We start from the raw sequence: 19,970 nt of genomic DNA, 5'->3' as shown, positions 1-19,970 counted from the left end.
CTCATTATTGCGTTTCCGAGTGGGAAAGGGACCAGCATCAGTTACATAAGAGCTGTTTTCCTGCTGATGGCTATGAAGCCTGCTTTTAATGATTTATAACCCACTACTGAGCGTTTGCCCTGCTCCACCTGTATACTGCTGAACTAAGACAGCTGTGAGTTCCTCTCCATCTCTTATCTCTTAATAGCATTTCTGTTCAAAGGTTTTTCCTTCCTGAATACAAAAGTGAGCACGAAACTTTTAAAGTAAAGTTGACCATAAGTCCAATAAGTGTAAACAATGGGGAAACCAACAGTGAGTAAACACACAGCAGGAAGCTACTTTACCTTAACTGGGGAAAAAATGAAGGGAGGGTTTTTAGATGGGGTGAGGGAATAAGTGACGGTTAGATAGGTGAAATGTAGCTGTGAGGATAGGTAGGCTACGTAGGAGGATAGGTAGGTGAGTGCTGCCGACTCTCCATGACAACGATCAGAGGACAAACTTCATTTTATGTCAGTGTGTGTGTGTGTGTGTGTGTGTGTGTGTGTGTGTGTGTGTGTGTGTGTGTGTGTGTGTGTGTGTGTGTGTGTGTGTGTGTGTGTGTGTGTGTGTGTGTGTGTGTGTGTGTGTGTGTGTGTGTGTGTGTGTGTGTGTGTGTGTGTGTGTGTGTGTGTGTGTGTGTGTGTGTGTGTGTGTGTGTGTGTGTGTGTGTGTGTGTGTGTGTGGTGTGTGTTGTGTGTGTTGTGTGTGTGTGTGTGTGTTGTGTGTGTGTGTGTGTGTGTGTGTGTGTGTGTGTGTGTGTGTGTGTGTGTGTGTGTGTGTGTGTGTGTGTGTGTGTGTGTTCCATAAATTGGAAAGATTAACCTTTTATAAAAGCACTGCCCTCTCTACGTCACAAAATTGGTCTTGTATTGTGAGATTGTTTTAACGCTGTATAATGTTTCTTTCCTTTGTTAGATCTGCCAGTAGCAGTCTGCAGGCAGCTCACCATGGGGCAGGAGAAGAGTGACAAAGACATGATCCTTCCAGCCATTCAACAAAACCGACCTGCTGTAAGTACACTGCCTGCATGACTCTCTCCCAATGTCGTCTCCCGCTCTACTCCACATGCACCCATCTCAAAGTCTTTGTTCTTCACAATCACGAGAGAACATGCACAGCCCCATGTGCTTTACTCTGTTTGATGTTTAAAAAGAAAATCACAGGATGTGCTGTGTATCAGTGAGTCATACTGATTCAGCAGAGAATGAAGGACTTTTTAGAGAAAAAGCTTTTGGGAAATGTTCTTATTTGCCATTAAATGAGTAGATCAATACCAGATTCATGTCCGTGTATGTACAAAGTATGGGCTGCAGCCTGGAGGCACTAAGCTTAGCTTGTGTTTAAGTCCCGACTCTCCCGATGGCCAATCCGTGCCTCCCCTGACTGCACGTCGCTGACACACACGGCTGCAGTGCAGACTTTCTGCACGGACGAGCCGCGGAGGAGCCGCGGAGGAGCAGCGGAGTCCGGGCGATGCTGCTCCTCCAAGGAAGAGACACACACGTTCACTAAGCCAAAAAAACTATATCCGGTCACAGAGATCTGCTATTTTAAAGTAAAGTCAACACATATCGACCCTAAATATAGTCTATATTAAGAACGAGAAAAGTCTTAAGATATATATCGTTTTTTGTAAACATATGACAAATGTGCGAGGGTGATGACGTCAGAGCATCGTCCTATGTGCCGGGGCTTAACCCCGGACAGCCCCGGCCCAATTGAACCACTGGGTATTTGTGAGGGAGCCCCTATATAGGGTTGGGAACCGAAACTCGGTTCCAGATGAGAACCGATAAGAAAATGCTGGGTACCGGGTACCCATACAAAATACACAATTTTGGTTCTGCTTAACGATTCCTAAACGTGGTAGACCCTGTATTCCACCGGGTCCGTCTGCGCCGCGGCGACCCGGTGGAATACAGGGGCGGACTGGCCATCTGTGTGTTCTGGAGAATCACAGAACGGCCGGTCGTCAGCGGGTCGTCAGCGGGCCGTTGGCGGCGGGCTCGGTTCGCTGACGGCCGGCACCGCCCTTATTTCTTTTAACGGCATTGTGTAAGTTGCGCTGACAGGCGACAGAGGTCTACAGTTTCCCCGCAGCGAGGCTCCCCCCGCCCTCCCGTAGACAGTTCCAAGAGCTCAGTCACTTCATAACACCAAAGATGGATTGCGGTAAACGCTCTAAAGTGTGGCTCCACTACACTAAAAAATAAAAAGACAAGGCACATTGCTATGCCTGTGGCAAGTTAATAGCTTGCCACAGGCATAGCTCAGTTAAAAATAAAGCACAGCTATTGTGTAATACATTTGTATTGCATTGCAAGATATTTTTGTTATCTAAACGTTTGACTTCTTTCTTTTATAATTTTGGAATCGAAACGGGGAATCGATAAGAACCGGAATCAGAATAGATACATTTCAGACGATACCCATCCCTACCCCTACAGTATATGGCATTACCCCGCTGAAGCTCACCAAAATTTAATATATTTCATAGTTCAAAGTTTTGTCAATTGTTTTGTTTATTGGTCAAATACTGGTTTCTAATGGTTTCTGAGGAGTTTTACTGGAATGAAAGAGCACAAAGTTTGTCTACAGAAGCAAAAAAGCAGCATACTGCATTATACCCGACATTGACAGAGAGGTTGAAGTTCATGTGGAGAGGAGGCTTCAGTAGTCTGTCTGTTTTATCTCTTGGGAACAATGCCTAAATCAATGCATTGGGTTGGTCACACAATTCATTCTCTTGTGCTTTGTTCTATCTGAATTATGATAAGGAGTTGTCACAAACTGTTTAGTTGTGCTATCTTACAATCAATAATGTATATAGTAAATGTGAGGTAAAGTGTGTTGCCAATGTCTCAAAATGTATGGAAAGGGTCTTAAAAAAGGTCTTAAAGGTATTACATTTGACCTCAGGATTCCTGCATATACCCTGCTGTCAAACATATTCTGATATCTGGTTCTAGCCTTATAATACTTCAATTTCTCCTACCAACATGTATCACATACTCTTTCTAATTTAGGTCAATTTTTAAGTAAATCCTATGTTGTTATTAGCTCAAGGAGCTTTGCATCTATTCAGCCTACAACACCCTCTATCCTTGGACCTTAGAGGTCTTTTTCTCTCAATACATTTCATCTGATGCAACATGGTCACTTAAATTATTGATGGTTCTATCCCAAGCTTTTTTATAACAGTAATGTTTGTTTCTAAATCAACTTTTTTTGCTGCACTGTTTTCTGGAATCCATCATCATAATTTAGCCAGGAGAAAGTGTCATTGATTTTAGGAGATTAATTAGCTCATTTCCTCTGAACAGGGTAATCAGTCTGTATCCTAACTAACACTTAATTTCAGAGACAGTTACAGCCAACACGCACGCTGCATGATAATTTGTGAGTATCAAGGAATAACACAAGTATTTGAACACCTGACCAGCAGTCAACATGCTACAGGAGGCCTTAGCTCTGATTAGTACTCAGTGTGGCCTCTGCTTAAGTACATGAGCTGTATATACCTGCACTGATTGCCTGATGCTGGGTCTCATCTGGGCCCTGTATTAATATTTACACTACTGCAAGCTGCATGCCCCCATGAATTCAGAGTTAACCCAATCACAGCAACACAGACATCAAAACAAACTCGGAATAAGAGCAAAAAATTGAAGCATTTGACTGGTACACCCAGTCCACCCCCCCCCCCCATCTTTTTCTAATTTGCAAGCGCTGTTGTAGTTTTGATGAGACGTGAAATCAAATGTAGCTCGCCGACAATAAAATCCAATTTCTTTGTCAGCTTGTCAGACAGTACGTGCTGGCACTAAAGACACCGGGTTAATGAGAGATACCAGGTCACACAGGTAGAGAACGAAAAGCATGTTTAATAGTAGTAGCTATTAGCTACAGCGAACCTGTTTATACAAGCAGCGGGTCAGTAATAACATTGTACCCCTGACCTTGATTACCAAACTTATTTTTTTGATGTGCTGGTGAACTAATGGGGCATTGAAAGTACATGCAAATTTGTCCTGAACTGTTCAGCAGTGGATACAAAAAACCTACTTAATCAGACTTTTGGAGGCTTCTTTGTGTTTTAGTAGCTTGAATTATTGTCAATGTAAGGACAAATTGCTTTGTGCCATGGTCCTTTGTTGAGTCCCACTGCTGTCACAGCAACTCTTTGTCTCTCCCAGTCTTTGTCAGGCACATGTTTACAGTAACAATTTATAGAAACCCAGTTATTCAATCAATCAATCAAAGTTTATTTATATAGCCCAGTATCAAAAATGTTACATTTGTCTCAGTGGACTTTACAGTTTGTACAGAATATATATACGACACCCTCTGTCCTTGGACCTTCACCCTCACAAGGAAGATCTTCCAAAGATACCCCACAGTTAATGGGGGGCAATAGATGTTGTGTGTAAATTAAAAAAGATAAGACATTTACAACATAGGTAGTCCAAATGCTTAAAAATGCATGTGTCTATAAATAAGAAGATGATGATTCCAGGTCGATGTCAACAATCCTGTGGGAGCCATCAAATAAGTAGTAAGCTGAGCATCTGGCCAGAACACAGCAACAGGCAAAGCCACGACTCAGGATCCATGACTCAGGATCCATGACTCAGGATCCATGACTCAGGATCTATGACTCAGACCCACTACTCAGTGGTCTCAGTTATTCAGAATCAGAATCAGAATCCCTTTATTAGTCCCACAGAGGGGAAATGTACGTTGTTACAGCAGAAAAAGAGCCACAGACAGCTTAATGTTACATATGTTACATGCATTAAAAAAGTATTAAAGTTAAAAAAAACAAAATTATGATATAATAACAAATATAATTTAAAAAAGTTACACACTTTACAAAATACACATCCTGTAAAAGTTCTTAGGATTTAGCAGCCAGGTATATATTGCACAGTTATTAACGGCATATATATTGCACATAATAGCACATTCGGTTGGTATTTACTATTTAACAGCAAGGGGTGTTATAGTCTGTGTTGTTGTGTGTGGGGGGGAGGGTCTATACACACAATACACAGGTGGCCATTTATTATATGAATGGCCAATAAATCAGCCTTCTCCACAATAAATATAGTTGTTGGAATTCTGTTTTTCTGATTCACTCCAATTACACTAGATTTGTTTACGTAAAGAAATCAGGTTACTCAGAAAACTGAATTTAATCTAGCACGGGCTGTATCATTAGCAGACTTGTATTACTTTTGGCAGTGAGGCTCTAGACTGCTTTGTATTGAGGGGCAATTAGAGATGATGGTGGGTCCCCAACAACTAGTGGTATTTTAGGACTATAAGCTACAACACACACTGTTTTATGTTTTATCTGAAGCTTTCTCCCAACAAGTAGCACAAGCAGGATGTGTGCTGTCATCAGGGATTTCCACTTGGATATTGTGTAGCCAGCTGTTGGAGTCTAGGAGCATGCTCCCACAGAGATAAAATATATCAGTAAAAGCCCACATTTGGTGGTCTGGCACACTTTAATGCCACAATTGCATCATATACACTGATGCAAACGAGTTGTCTACCCGATTGTAATTTATATGCATTAGGCTTCTTGTGTGATTTAGCTCACACTGTCTGTAAATAGCTAATATTGACTACTTCACTCCCTTTTCTTAGATGCACAGATTGTAGTAGGTATATTTTCAAAATGAACATGCGCTTTGTTACACACTGGAAAAAGTTACTTTAATAAGAGGATCACCAAAGATGCTAACCATTTATAAAATAATAATGTGTAAAAACATGCTTGATCCTACGTATTACTGCACATAGTTTACTGTCCATCATTTTTATTTTTAAAACAGGGTCATGTGACATACAAGTTTAATAGCAAACAGCGGTTCCTCTTGTGCCAGTCCTGTTACACTGCCAACATTGCCTGTTCAGTTTGTAAAATGAAAGCTATAGGCACATTACCTAAGGCACTTCAACATTGAAATGCTTGTGGTTGCAACACCTGTGTATTGTGTCACTTTGTCTGTTTGATTTGTTTGTTTTTCTTTCCCTCTCAGTTGTCATGGGAAATGAAAATAAAGAAAAAGTTGATCGTTCCTGCTTGTCTGGGCAAATTCAGACCGACTGTTGGCCAGTGCTGCCACCAGTGCACCCCCAACAGTCTGGTGAGTGTGCAGCATGGGAGAATGTTAGAGAAAGAGAGTTGAGGAAAGTTTGAAAATGTGTTTAATTAAATTGAAATGTTCTAAATTTCTCCAAATTCTCCAAAGCACTGTCTTGGTTCGTCTGCAATACACTTGCACAGTGTGTAGTAAATCTGATGTAGGGTTATTGGGATAAGCGAAAGACATGCACACACACACACACACACACACACACACACACACATGGACGGACGGACGGACAGACAGTCTTGCTTTTTTAGTTAACCAAAAATAAAAGAGTTAGATTTCTATCTTGACACATTCCAGAAAATGCAATTGCCTGAAGGAAATCCCACTGACCCAACATGTCACACTAAGCTTTGTTAGGTTACTGAAAGATGATTTGATTTGCCCCGTTCAGATGGCATCTTTCAGTTGCATGTACATCTATAGGAAAACTTAGATCTGGGTCGATATTGACCCCCAGTAATCTTTGTTTGTTTTTCTGCCATGGCGTAGTGCAAGAAGATCGGGCCAAACTCATTCCTCGGCTTCCACAACCTGCTGAGTGTTAAAGAGACCCACACCAGGTATTGATTGCATCTACAGTGTCCAACAAGATATTAAATGTTCCAGTCCCAACACACCCACCTATGCACACGTTCTGCCTCTGCATTGTGTGTTTTGTATCGCAGGTATCGAGGCTGGCTGGTGCGGAGGGTGTGCTGCGCGCTGTTCGTGAGTGGGTGCAAGGTTTACGCGAGTCCTGTTAGCAACAGATTGGAGAGAGTCTGTCAGAGCAACAGGTACCTGAGGGGAGAAAGAATGAGGAGGAGAGGAGTAGAGATGCCAGAAGAGAGTAAATAAATGATAGGTAGAGATACAGCAAATGAAACGGGCCCTGCATTTCTAAACCGAGGGATGGAGAAAGAAGGAGGGGAGATAAGAGACACAAACAAAGATACAGAAAATGAAGAACATTATGGGGTGTTAACAGGGTGAATGAAAGGAAATGTCGTCACACTTTCTCTATCTCTGTCACTGAGTCTCCAGCTTGTATCTGTTGTTTTCTCTCCTTGGATATAATTGAGTTTAACCTTTATGTAACCTCTTTACTCAGGGATGTTGTTGTCTTACTTGAAGGCGGGTGTTTGTCTGCATGTGGCACAAAAGAGGCTTTGTGATGTGTTAACCCTGCTGTCCTGTGACCATGGGTTACAGTGTGAAGGAGGCACTCTCAGCAGAGCAGAAAGCGCCCGAGGGGAGTGACAGCCGGGGGCAGCTCAGCCACCTCTCACCATTCCTCCCCCTCATTAACACCAGCATCTCCTCTGGCCTCTTACGGTGAGTGTGCGTGTTTTTATGTGTGTTGGCCAATGGTCAAAGGGCAAGGTTCAAAGACTGCTGTGAATTGTTCATTTATGAAATTCATACGTGTATGTATTGATTTAAAGCTGCACTATGCAACCCTTTACTTACAAGTAATAAATAGCATATATTCTCCAGTCAAAAATAGATTTCTTCTACAATTCATTCTCTTTGTTGTACCACAAGAAGAAATTCCCTTGCAGCAAGGCAGCATAAAAACAATAAATATGAAAACAAATGCTTTAAGAAACACTTTTAAGACATCAAGACACTGCAATTTCATGGAGATTGAAACAACAAAATCCCCCCTTCCTCTGCAGGAGCGGTCGCTACAGGTGAAGCCCCTGCGATTCCATTTATTAGAATAATTTTTTTCCCATAAATTCCGTTCTGCAACTTAAAGGATAAAGCTGGTGACATTCAATATTTGTCTTATTTTTCTTGTCAACAAATCCCATGAATATACCAATACACACTGAATTTATTTTGCTAACAAGTATTTTCTGTGTTGCCAAAGCCTGATGAAACGTATTCATCTGTGCCATAGACCTCAGAGAGCCAATGTTTTCTTTGTTATGGTGAACATGGTCTAATACTCCATCCTGCTGCCATACATTCTCACTGTTTTAGTAATGTGTGTAAAAAAAAAAACACAGAGCCCCAGCTGTTTAAATGGAGGTTTGTATTCAGGACATGTTCTGAAGCTTTTCCTCTTCAGTAGGGACACATAGGCTGGAGAAGTTGGACTGTTGTGAGAGAAGGACTTTTGGCCTTGGTCTTTTCACAGGATTTGTTCATGAAAACAGAAGCACAGAATACTGTGTGCCTTATCCTTAAAGTACTACAATACCCAAGGGCATAGGCTGCTGTTGCTGTGAAGAGGAAGCCAGTCGAAGTGAGAACAACAACTGTAGCAAATTCAGAATCAATCTGTCGTGCAATTTGAAAAAAAACAGCACACCATATTCTCCAAATTACTCAAGAATACAACAACAATGTGATTTATCTTGAATGTCTCATCGGTTTTCTAAAGAATTCTTTATTTAGCTTAGTTTCACTGATGACGCCATCAACCGATTGAGGCCCAGTGATTAGATTTTCTTTTCTACCAAAAGGCTCCTGTATACCAGGATGTATTTTTTACTGATGATCAATTAGAGGACGCACAATATGCCATCCTTTTTGCTACCTGATGGCGCCTAGAAGAGAAACTGAAATGGTTCATATACTGAGTATCATGTTGGTCAGATGGAACATTGTTCATAACTCCATACTGATGCTTGACTATCAATCAGTAAGCCACTTGCTCTTCAAGATGACTGACAGTTGTTGAGGCATAAACTTGTCCATGGGCAGTGGAGGACATGCAACACACTTCGGTTGCTCTGTGCAAAAAGATATGTGTTGTATTTGAAATTGGGTGTGAGGGTTCTGTCAGGTTTTAAGAGCCTGTCCATGTCGCTTTGAGTTCTGCAAATGTCTGGAGAAATGGTGTGAAAACTCATGGAATTTTCCTTAAAATACTTTTAAGGCTTTTGTTTAGTCTTTGAAATCGCTGTTCATAATCTGCCCTGCACTCTATTTGTTCTCGTCTCTTTCTCTCCCTCATTTACAGCTTCGGCCTCATCTCTATTCATTGCCCTCACCCTCACACACTCCTCTTTATCGTTTTCCATTTTGCTTTTTCCCATGTCATCAGTTTCTTTCTCATCCTTATCCTTCTTATCCTCTAGTTGTCTCACTCCCATCTACCTTGTTTACATGTTGCCACACTTAACTCAATCCTCACTTTCTTTGCTAAAGCTCCCTTTTGCTCGACATCACGTGATAGGCGGATTTCTATCTAGCCTCTATCTCTATCCGGTTATGATTCCTCATGTACATTGTTCCCCTCTCCTTCTTATCTCAAGTCATTAATTTGTGTACCCTTTATTTTCTATACATCTCTCCACCCACTATCGTCTCCTGGCTAGATTCCTGAGCTGGGTGCTGCTGAAGATGTTTTCTTCCGTGTTTGGCAGTATTCAAGTTAACCTCAACCATCTGCCGGCTTTGCACAGAGCTTCACAAGAGGTGCAAGTATCCATCAACCCACACATGCTTATGCCGACGCAATGTGCTAACTTTAATATTCAGAGAAGATTACATTTCCATAAACGTATAGCCCAAAGGGTGTCAACTCGTGCCACAAAACATTAAAAGCCCACTCTGCATTTACTGCCACTAATATGATGTTTTGGCTCGCGACACATCCACACTCAGGATATGCTCAGCCGTTTAATGAGATTGTAAACAGCTACAGCCCTTTGTGTACACATCTCCTAAAAATCAATTTTTTAAAGTCTGTAAAAATAATGAAATGTTAATTTTCAAGTACTTACTTGCCTTATTATAGTTTTTATACTGTTATCCTTTTCTTGCACCTTATACTACACAACTCTAATTACATGGTTGACTGAATAATTATAGGTAATAAGTCAGGGCTGCTGTTGGAGAGGTTCACGATGGAAATGAATAAATCCAGTGAACTATATCTTTGATTTCAACCTCACTGAAATGCAGTGTATTACGCAAATGAAGGCAAATCCACAAGGACTTTCGTTTTGTGGAATATGGTGCGTTTATTTTGTTATTTACTCAATTTGAATAGTGTCTTGGCAAATGGATTGATTGATTTTGTTATCCAACTGATTCTGCCAGTATTTTCTCATGTTTAATTCACACATACATGAGGGTAAAGAGAACTACTTCATGTGAGATACTGAATACTTGCATGTTTTTTGCAAACCCTATTTCTGTAGTGCCACGATATCAACAAAAGCATAATCCCTTTTATCTGTCTGCTTTCATTTCACTCGATATACAGTATAATTGAGTTTGTCATAGTTGCTCTTCATTTCCATGTTTCTGATGGAAGAAAAGAAATGCTTCTAAAAGAAAAAGGGCCACATAATATACAGAATGATTGAGCTGTTGCTGCCCTTGGAGCAGGGTGTGCTGTCACTCTACAGTACGTACGGTCACCTTTCTGAAATCTCAATCTCTGCATGAATGGCAGCATTCCATTCCAGTGACTGTTGAATTCCAACACAGAGAAATGTTGTCAGTAGTTTATAGAATAAAGTAAGAAAAACATTCATTTTACTCAAACATGTATCTATAAATAGTAAAACCAGAGAAACCTATCATTTTGCAGTGGTCTCCTAATTGTTTCCAGAGCTGTATAACCTTAATCTCTGTCGGCATCTTTCTTAATTATTAAAGTTTAAAACTTAATTACATTTTGTATGCCTGTTGGTTTCAACTTTTTCAATATGTTTTCTTGGCATTGCATTCTCCTGATGTCATCTGAAGCTTGTGGAGCTAGATTATAATATTGATTGAATATGAGGCCACAGAAAAACTCTAATCCAGGCGTCACCTCTGCACAACACAATTGTTTGCCATGATGAATGACCTGTTTGACTAAAACTGCTTCTCCTCTGTAACTCAGGGACCTGTGCTGGTTTATGTGTATTCGCATCAGAGCGTCGTGGACTGTGCTCTCATCTCTCTGGTACTCTTCTGTCACAGCCTCAGAGTGCCATACACTGTTTTCCCGCTCCACGTTACCAGCTCCTTCATAAGGTACAGTCATACACACATAAACTCACAGAGAAGCATAAAGGTAAAAAGTATCTCCCACCACAAATAAAGCTTGCAGACACAAGATTAGGAATGAAACATTGTTATTCACAGCACTCCGTTTGTCCTATAGATCAATCCTGCAGAAAGTCGGTGTCCTCGTACCGCCTGCACTGACGAAGGAGGATGCTGAGACTGACAGACTGCACGCCCCCGTCATGACCTCTGTAAGTCTGTGGTGTGGTGATGGTTTTAAAATGAGGTTGGATGTGGCAATAGCCAGAATTATAAAGAAGTTCTGAGTCAGCAGTGGACGCCTAAACACAAACGTTTGCTCAACAAGATTTTAACAAGATAAGGATTCAACAGACATACAAGTAGCTCAGAGAGTCTGAACTAAGGCACAGAGGCGCTATGAGCTGAATGCTAACCTGCGGATTTAGCTTCTGGAATATTCTGTTGCGTGAGTTTGGCAGTTGTCGACTAGAGTTTCCCACAAATTAAAACCAAAATGGGTAAAAAAAGTAATGGGGTTCAAAGTTAAACTGAATTATCCTTAGGTCATCATCTGTGCATATTATTATTCCAATAAATCCACTAGTTGAGATATTTCACACAAAACCACAAATGTCAGCCTTAAAGTGGCACTCAATTAAAAGGTCAGAGGATCAATTCAGTTCAGAACCAAATGTAACGGTTAGCTAATAGTCACTGATATCATTTAGTCTGGACCAAATTGGTGACCCAAAAAACTGACACCAACATGTCCGTCCATAGAGTAACACCAGTAGCATGGCTAAAAATCTGAGTTTTATTTGAAGGTATCACTGCCAATGCAAGACGCATTTGCAGAAGATACATGAAGCTAATTTAGCCTGTAGCTTCAAGCGGGATGACTTTGAGGATTTCCGTTTGCGTTAATAACGCGTTAACGCAAAAAGCTGACAGCCCCGCCGTTTCAGAGCGCATCGAGTTTAAAATACCATCTACAAGCTGATGCGGACAGCCCCGCTCCTGCCGCCCGGTAGTGGCAGACCACACTTCCACGCTCACCGGCAGGCCCGGACTGGCCATCGGGAGGACCGGGAGGGTGTGTGTATGTGTGGCGCGAGCGAAGCACACCTTACGTGTTGTTGTTGTTGTTGTTAGCATCTGGTGCTAGCTAGCTGCGCTAACGGATATAAGGAGCTGTTTCAATGAAAACAGAGGAGCGACATTTCGCCGACAACTGCACCGAGCACTTGACTTTATGCAGGTAGCCAGACAGTGGGACATTGTACGAAAAGTCAGCACACTCAGCACGGATAGTGCGCGCAACATGATTGCAGCGTCCAGGCAGCTCCCGTTCGAGCATATATGCCTTGAGCTGCACATAGCTCCAACGATCCATCACAGTGTCTCCACACATACACACACACATACACACACACACACACACACACACACACACACACACACACACACACACACACACACACACACACACACACACACACATACACACACACACTTTGTATTGTATTATTGTATGAGAGGTTCCAGGTTGAAGCGAATATTTGCAATGTTCAGAGGTTGTTGTGTTTAATATTCATGAGAATATTTGTCATTGTTCAAATGATAATAAACAAACATATAAAGCATATTTGTCCACTCATATGTTGATAAGAGTATTAAAAACTTGAAAAATATCCCTCTAAGGTACATTTAGAACAGATAAAAAATGTGCGATTAATTTGCGATTAATCGCGATTAACTATGGACAATCATGCGATTAATCGCGATTAAATATTTTAAACGACTGACAGCCCTAATTTAAATGCAATATCTCTCCTACTTTTGATTCACAGAAGTCTTTAAACAACTGTTTACACATATTAAAATGCCCACTTCAAAACTGAAAAGCTAATTTACGTTTCATGTACCCTTTTCTGAGAGTCACTAACGATAAAACACCTACTTGCTAACCTCCATCCTGACAATTGAGCAGTACGTCATATGCTGCATATGTGAACCCAAAAACAGTCTGTTTACTACTAAATTGGAAAAAAGCACCGGTCCACGAAACAAACAACACATTGCTAAAGCATTTCGCTGAAAAATCCTTCACTGACAGCAGGTAATTATATGAAATTGCAGGGTAAGATACCTGTCCTTCTAATTTGGCTGTTTAGCGTTTGTGCATTTTGGTTCAATTCATACACACTCACATGCACACACAAACACACGCATATTGCACTCCGTGGTGAAGTGTTATCACAGGCAGCCCCTCAATCAGAAACCGGTCTCTTCAGCCTTCTCCCTCATTCCCCCGTACTCATCACACTCTCTATTCATCCTCAAAATTACCAAGGCGCTTGAGTTTTGCTACAGAGATTGCAGCCTTGGAGTTGGTTGGATTGACAAAGCAATGAGGAAGAGGGCGGAGGAAGCAGAAGAATAGTGTTTGGTTTGATTGTGTGAGCTTGGCAGGTCTGAGCAGGTTGCTTCTATTTTTATGAGAAGGTAATTTATGTGTTTTGGCCATATTTTAAAGATTGATGTGGTCTGTAATAAGGACTCCCTCCTATCTCTCCTGCGCCTATCACACTTTCCTTCACTACCATCTTTGTACTCTTCTTTCTAATGCTGTGCTGTTTACTAGACTTGTTATCAATGATCAACACTTATTCATCATTCTGTCTTTATGTCTACCAAGGTAGATCTTTTGCGCTTTGTTTTAGTTTCCCTAAAGACGATTTAATTTACCTGCTTTATTAAGATCAATATTTGCTATACAGCTCAATAAAACGGTTCCGTCTGGCATTAATCATCCAGGCTCCAGCCACAGTAGAACATAAACAGGTTGTTTATGCGTGACGCAGCAAGCAGTTTTTCATAGATTGTTTATGTGAGTAAGCATATTGGCTGTGCATGTGGAAGCCGGCTTGTGTATTGGTTTATTTCAATGTTAAAAGACCGTTATTGTTTATTGAGTGTAGGCCTGCTTAGCTGCTGCTCAATGGTAATTGAATTTTCCTTGTCTGTAAGGTGAAAACAGTTCTTGGGGCAGGGGAAAGTATCTCTGAAATGTCATGAAGTGTCCCCCACAGTCCCTTTTTTTATCAGCTCTTTATTCTGGCTGCTTGCTGCGTTTTGACTTTTCCTCCCTCTGCCGCCCTCCTCACTTTGTTTTCCTGCCTTTTGTATTCCTTCAAAGGTCTAGTTCGCTAAATTGCTCATGTATATTTAATAAATGCACAACAGGATTTTTTATGTGAACTGCTCCCCTACTGCGAAGACCGTTCCGACCTTAGTCTCTGCCACCATCTCTCCTCAGCTGGTACGTGAGCTGCTACAGGAGGGTCAGGCCCTAAGTGTCGGCGTGGCATCGGAGTCTGGCCGGGGCGGCCAGTGGCTGGCTTCCATCAGACAAGTCATCAAAGAAGGATCTGTCCCCGATGTCAGTCTGGTACCTGTGGGCATCTCCTACGACTGTGTGCCAAAGAGCAACACACAGGTGGGTGCATGTAAACACACATACTTGCAAGCACACACAAACACGACCTAATGAGATCCCTGGGTTATGTCTTCAGGAGCAAGTGAACAGGTTGGTTTAAGAGCAGAGGTATTAAAGCTGTGAGGTGCGTCAAGTTGTACAAGTTGTAGCCTACAGTGTAACTCACTAAATCCATGGAAACATTAAACCACCTGTCTTCATTGCACGTAGTTGTAAAATTAAGAGCATGCTTATTGCTCAAATAGTTTTTGGACAAGGAGTCAAGGAAAGACCGATTACATTTTGGAGCTGATCCTAATCACGCGAGGGATACACAATTTGTGATTCATTGTTGTTATCACTGCATATTCATGTTTGTGCTGCATTGTGGTGTAAAAATCACCAGAAATTGAGTTCGAACTGAGAAAAGTCATGTGACCGCCGGCGCAGAAAAGGTTTTCAGTGTTGATTAAATGCTCTGAGCAATGACGTACAACAATTCCGCTTTGGAGCGACCATGTTGTTCCACAATCACTGCTTGAAGCTCAAAAGCACAATAAAGTTAATGTGTGCATTTCTTCCCTTTTTAATGGAAATTGTGATTTTTATAGTCTCCATTAGTCTTGCAGTCTGTTCTTTTCACTTAAAGAAGATACTCCAGAGCGGGTGTTGCTTTTAGTTAATTGCTATGATAAGGTCGTCCACTAACCATTTTGTTCTGTCATTCAAACAGTACTAGCAACAACACTATTGATGTTAGTGCTCCTTGTTGATCCTGCTCATTAGTGCTATTGCTGCTGTAATGTCCCTCCTAAAGGCACGGTCTCATTAAGGTTCAACGCTAACTCTCACTCTCTGTTCATATCTCTCTGAAGACTGTGTGTGTTACATGTCCTCACAGGTTGGCCTCAGCTCTGTGTTGCGCTGCCTGTGCTCTCTCCTCTGGAGGAGACCGGAAGGAATTGTGAGGATCGACCTCGCCCAGCCTTTTTCTCTCAAGGTGCAGAGCAGAGAGCATATATCATTCAAGACTTGCTTATCATTTACAGAAAATGTTCCAATCCCATTTTTGCTGGAAAACCCTTTAAAATCTATACATTTCTGCATTTGACATATCATCTCGGGATAAACATTTAGATTGGGCTTGAGTTTTTGCCTTCCTAAAGTATGGTAAAAACTAATCCTAAAAACAAATGTTTGTGATATTTTTCCTCTCCATTTATATTTCATGTCTCTATAATTACCATCTTGAGGCTTCTTCTGGGGTTTGGACAGGCAAAGAATAAGCCTTGGCAAAAATTACACTCACCTCGAAGGTGGACTCATTAACTTAGCTTACCCATATAAATTAACTTTATCTTGACTTTAATGATAGAAAAGGCAATTATACAGTAGGAATGTCGAGGTGACTGTAAATATTAGACCCTCCAGAAAAACGCGGGCTAAAATCCTTGATTATGCGGGCTAAAATCCTTGATTATGCGGGCTAAAATCCTTGATTATGCGATTAAACATGCAGGGTTTTTATGTGTATTTATGCGGTGAAGTTGCGAAATATGCGGAAATATGCCAAATATGCGAAAAGTTGCGAAATATGCGGGAGGTGGAAAAAAGGTGATTCTTCTCCCACACCCTGTTACTAGGCTACTACTGAATGAAAGTGAGCCCTTTCAAAGAGTTCCTATGATAAACAAGCATACTAGAAGCAAGCTACATCACAAAGTGTTATTTATGTATTTATATATGGGCTATTTTAATCACTCTCTCTCACACACACACACACACACACACACTCTTCTCCGCCTCATTCTGTTTTCATTTACTCGTTCGTTATCTGACCAGCTTCAATCTTGTAGGCTACTCACCTCGTTTTTGTAGCCCTCGAAAGGGTTTTGGAGGTTGATGCCTCGGTGAACGCGAGTTGTTTGACTTTCTTGTCCGCAGCAGCAGAAAGCATTTTCGAATGTTTGAATGAATCAAAGTGGGTCGTCACCGTCGATTTTCTCTTATGCTCCAACACACAGTTGCACGGGGTGCAGAATAGTTTCCCCCCACTTTCGTGCAAGACATCGGGGTACTGCTTTGCCCGGTCTTTAGCAGAAATGTTCGTAGGCAAATGAGATGGATTCGATTTTTTCATCTTGGTCAGAGCCGTATAATAGTATAATAGTATATAATAATCTATATGGCGCTGATCTTGTTGTTTTCTCTCTCGTGTGAGTTCCACACATTCACTCTACGGTGTTGTTTACCTGCGCGAGCTGATGACATCACTACTTCACGTTAACTTTTTTTTCCCTCAACTTTGTGTGGAAAAATGCGGGGATTATGCGACCTTTTAATAAATATGCGCCCTTTTAAAAATCTGCGCCATTTTGCTGATTATGCGGTAAATTATGCGATCGCATAATCGCGTTTTTCTGGAGGGTCTAAAATATCCTTGATTCTTACAGTTTGAGCCAACTTCCCGAAAATCACTGTTATATTTCCGGACCTCATTATTTACTTGAGTTTACAATTTTGACTGTCATGATTAGAGCTATTCGTTTTTGATTTATCCTGTTGGCAGAGGCAGGTAATTTAGCATTGGGACAGCAGACTGTTCCAGCGGCGTGGATCATAAAAGCTAAAAGGATATTGTCCATAAGAATGAATTTCAGGCATGGTTTGGGAGCTTCGCTGTTGGCCACAGTGTGTTTGATCAGAGCCAGAATTTGCTCCCAGTTGTGGAGCCTAGTTAGACTTTCCAGGAACAGGATCAGAAATGTCTTCAGCTAAATTCAACATAATTCAAAAGCAATGCAAACAACAATCTCCAAAATAAATAATAATAAGTTGAAACAACACACCTCTGGGTAATATAATCTCTGTTGTAATAATGTACCTAATAAACTGGGTTGGAAGGAAGGTGTTCACATGGCAATAATAACAGAGGAATAGGTTGCAGCAATAAAACATCAAATGTAATCAAATTTTTACACTTGGTTTAACAAATCATCACTAGGTAATGATTTAGAGAGTGCATGTGTGCGTCCATATGTGTGTGTGTTTGTGTGTGTAGGAGATGTGCGAGTCGGGGAGGTGCAGAGTAGTTGAATGGCTCCCTCTACAGGACCTGTTGCTGCCGGTTATCCTCAACAACAGGTAATCACACCACCTGTGTACATACCGAAACACAGCGGTGAGTGTTTATACTGTGCACAGACAAACCAAAATGGAGTAAGGATTTGGTTTGGGTATTATCTAACATCTGGAAAATCTAAAAGTTACTTTCTCCCCAACTTTTAAGATTCAACTTTCCTCTAAACCTTGAATCTGGCACAGACAAGATGCAAGCTCTGATGAGAGTTTTCATCCTCTTAGACTCAGTCCAATTACCATCAACATAACAGTCTGCCAGTGAAAAAGATAACGGATAGAAAAAAATAAAGCTCAATCTCTGCTTGGCTTCTGACAAGCAAAGTGGCTTCTCCCTTTATGTGTTTAATTCCTCTGAGAGGGCGGGATGCAAACAAAACAACCAGCGGGAGTGAAATAGATGGCAAGTGATAGATGAGATGAGTTGGAGAGTGATAGTTAAATTGGATTGTTATCAGCATGTGAGCAGTTTTAGTTCTTTGTGTATCCCTACATCATTAACATACTCTGGTACTCAACACTGTGTCTCTGCCATGATGACGCATTCTGCTTGGCTGTGGAAGACTCCTCGTCTGAAGCCCCTTTTGTATTTTCATGTATAAAAATACAGGGGATGGGAGGGCTGTCGTAATGACAATTCCTCACATAGAAACACTTAATATCCAGAGGAGCACACACTTACAGTTTATATATATTTGTTGAAATGAAAAATCTTACGATCTGTTGGAATTGTGTACTAGCAGAGCCAGATGTGACCGCTCTCTCGGATACATTACTGTATATCTCGTTCGCACATACAACGCTGAGATGCATAAATATCATGCTCATATCCCTCCAGCTAAGCCTCAGATAAGCAGTTCATAAAGTGTATTGCACACACCTCCATTTTTGAATGATGTAGCTGCTGTTTTATGTGTGTTAGTCTACAGCTTTATTATACCCACACATCCTTTTACTCCTCTGAAATATCCTGTCTTCTGCTGAGCTCTCATAATGGCCTTTAAGAGTTTACTGGAAAAACAGCTAATTTCCGTTTCTACTTAGCTACAAATGGCGTATAAGAATGAACTGATCATCACTGAAAATGTCCTTGTTATAAAATGAAATGATGTCTTTCGATTTTTCAGCTGGAGCAAATAATTATTATCCTTGATTACGACTTGATTTGTTATGCAACTCCCTCGACAATTAATCTAATTTGCTGCAGCACATTCTGATGGCACAAGGCCAACTGTGGATCTCTTTAATTTACCAACTGTGTTATCCTTCTTTTTAGTTGTAATCCTCCACATTTCCATCCTGGTTTATGTTTGCCACAGCTGTGAATACTGTGGTATCAGATAAAAGGGTTTAATACAGAAATACAGCTTCTAGTGTATCTGTAGCCAAACAACAAACAGTTTGAATAAACAAGCTCAATAACACTCATCATGTGTAGTGGCTAGTAGTCTTCCACACCACAGCAGGACACAGTTGGGTTGGTTCTCTTTCTGAGGAGTTGGGGGTGTGCAGCTCTTCATCCATCAGCTCGCTGCAGCTGCACCTCCTCGTTCCAGCACTACCAGCAATAATTGAAACTGATAAACGAGATGCTAACCACGTTTCCCTTTTGGACACATTGTTGATACATGATTGCGGAAACCTAAGTGGCATTTCCTCTGGCTTCTATACAACATAAAACATCTCATGTCAGCATGTTTGGTTTTTATCAGAAGTAACTTCTACAGCTCTGATACGATGTAAAGAGAGAAAACAGTGAGGCTAAAACTGCACTTGAATCCAACCTAGTATTACTCCCCCACTAACAATGAAAGCAACTATGTAGAGCAGTAATCTATTCAGGAATCCATCCATTTATTAGCTATATCTATATATCTAACTCTTGAGCATTGTGGGAGCTTGAGCTAATAGAGAGGTAACGTTAATAAATGCTAACCATAAACTGTTTCACTTAAAGAGAGTCAGTCAGTTGGAATGACCATAACATTTCTGTAAATGATTCCTGACATGTTTTTTCCTTCAATCATGTTTTATTCAAGACCTGACTGTGTGTTTGGGCGGAGGAGGATGTCGTGGCTTCTTCCTTCTCCTCATTATGCGTCTGAACTCAAAGAGCCAGCTGATCCGGAGAGAGACCTGAGCACCGCCGTCATCCTCCACCTCCTCTTCTGTAGGTCCAGGATTATGTTCCCCTGCTGACTCTT

The 19,970-nt window shown here is 41.2% G+C and overlaps 1 protein-coding gene across 1 annotated transcript in view; it reads left to right on the top strand.

Moving 5' to 3' along the window:
- The window catches only part of gpat2 (glycerol-3-phosphate acyltransferase 2, mitochondrial), a 153,779-nt gene that overhangs the window by 119,859 nt on the left and 13,950 nt on the right, over positions 1–19,970 (top strand). The window contains exons 3-14 of the mRNA XM_034117687.1: positions 940–1,034; positions 6,075–6,182; positions 6,681–6,751; positions 6,857–6,967; positions 7,383–7,505; positions 9,503–9,602; positions 11,023–11,156; positions 11,287–11,380; positions 14,470–14,649; positions 15,530–15,628; positions 17,690–17,772; positions 19,806–19,936. Of these exons, the coding sequence (XP_033973578.1) occupies positions 972–1,034; positions 6,075–6,182; positions 6,681–6,751; positions 6,857–6,967; positions 7,383–7,505; positions 9,503–9,602; positions 11,023–11,156; positions 11,287–11,380; positions 14,470–14,649; positions 15,530–15,628; positions 17,690–17,772; positions 19,806–19,936 (1,297 nt within the window). The 5' untranslated portion in view covers positions 940–971. The remainder of the gene's footprint in view (positions 1–939; positions 1,035–6,074; positions 6,183–6,680; positions 6,752–6,856; positions 6,968–7,382; positions 7,506–9,502; positions 9,603–11,022; positions 11,157–11,286; positions 11,381–14,469; positions 14,650–15,529; positions 15,629–17,689; positions 17,773–19,805; positions 19,937–19,970) is intronic.

This window comes from Trematomus bernacchii, unplaced genomic scaffold (genome assembly GCF_902827165.1).
Source record: "Trematomus bernacchii unplaced genomic scaffold, fTreBer1.1, whole genome shotgun sequence".
Taxonomy (NCBI): Eukaryota; Metazoa; Chordata; class Actinopteri; order Perciformes; family Nototheniidae; genus Trematomus; species Trematomus bernacchii.
This window is presented reverse-complemented; position numbering and strand designations above follow the sequence as displayed.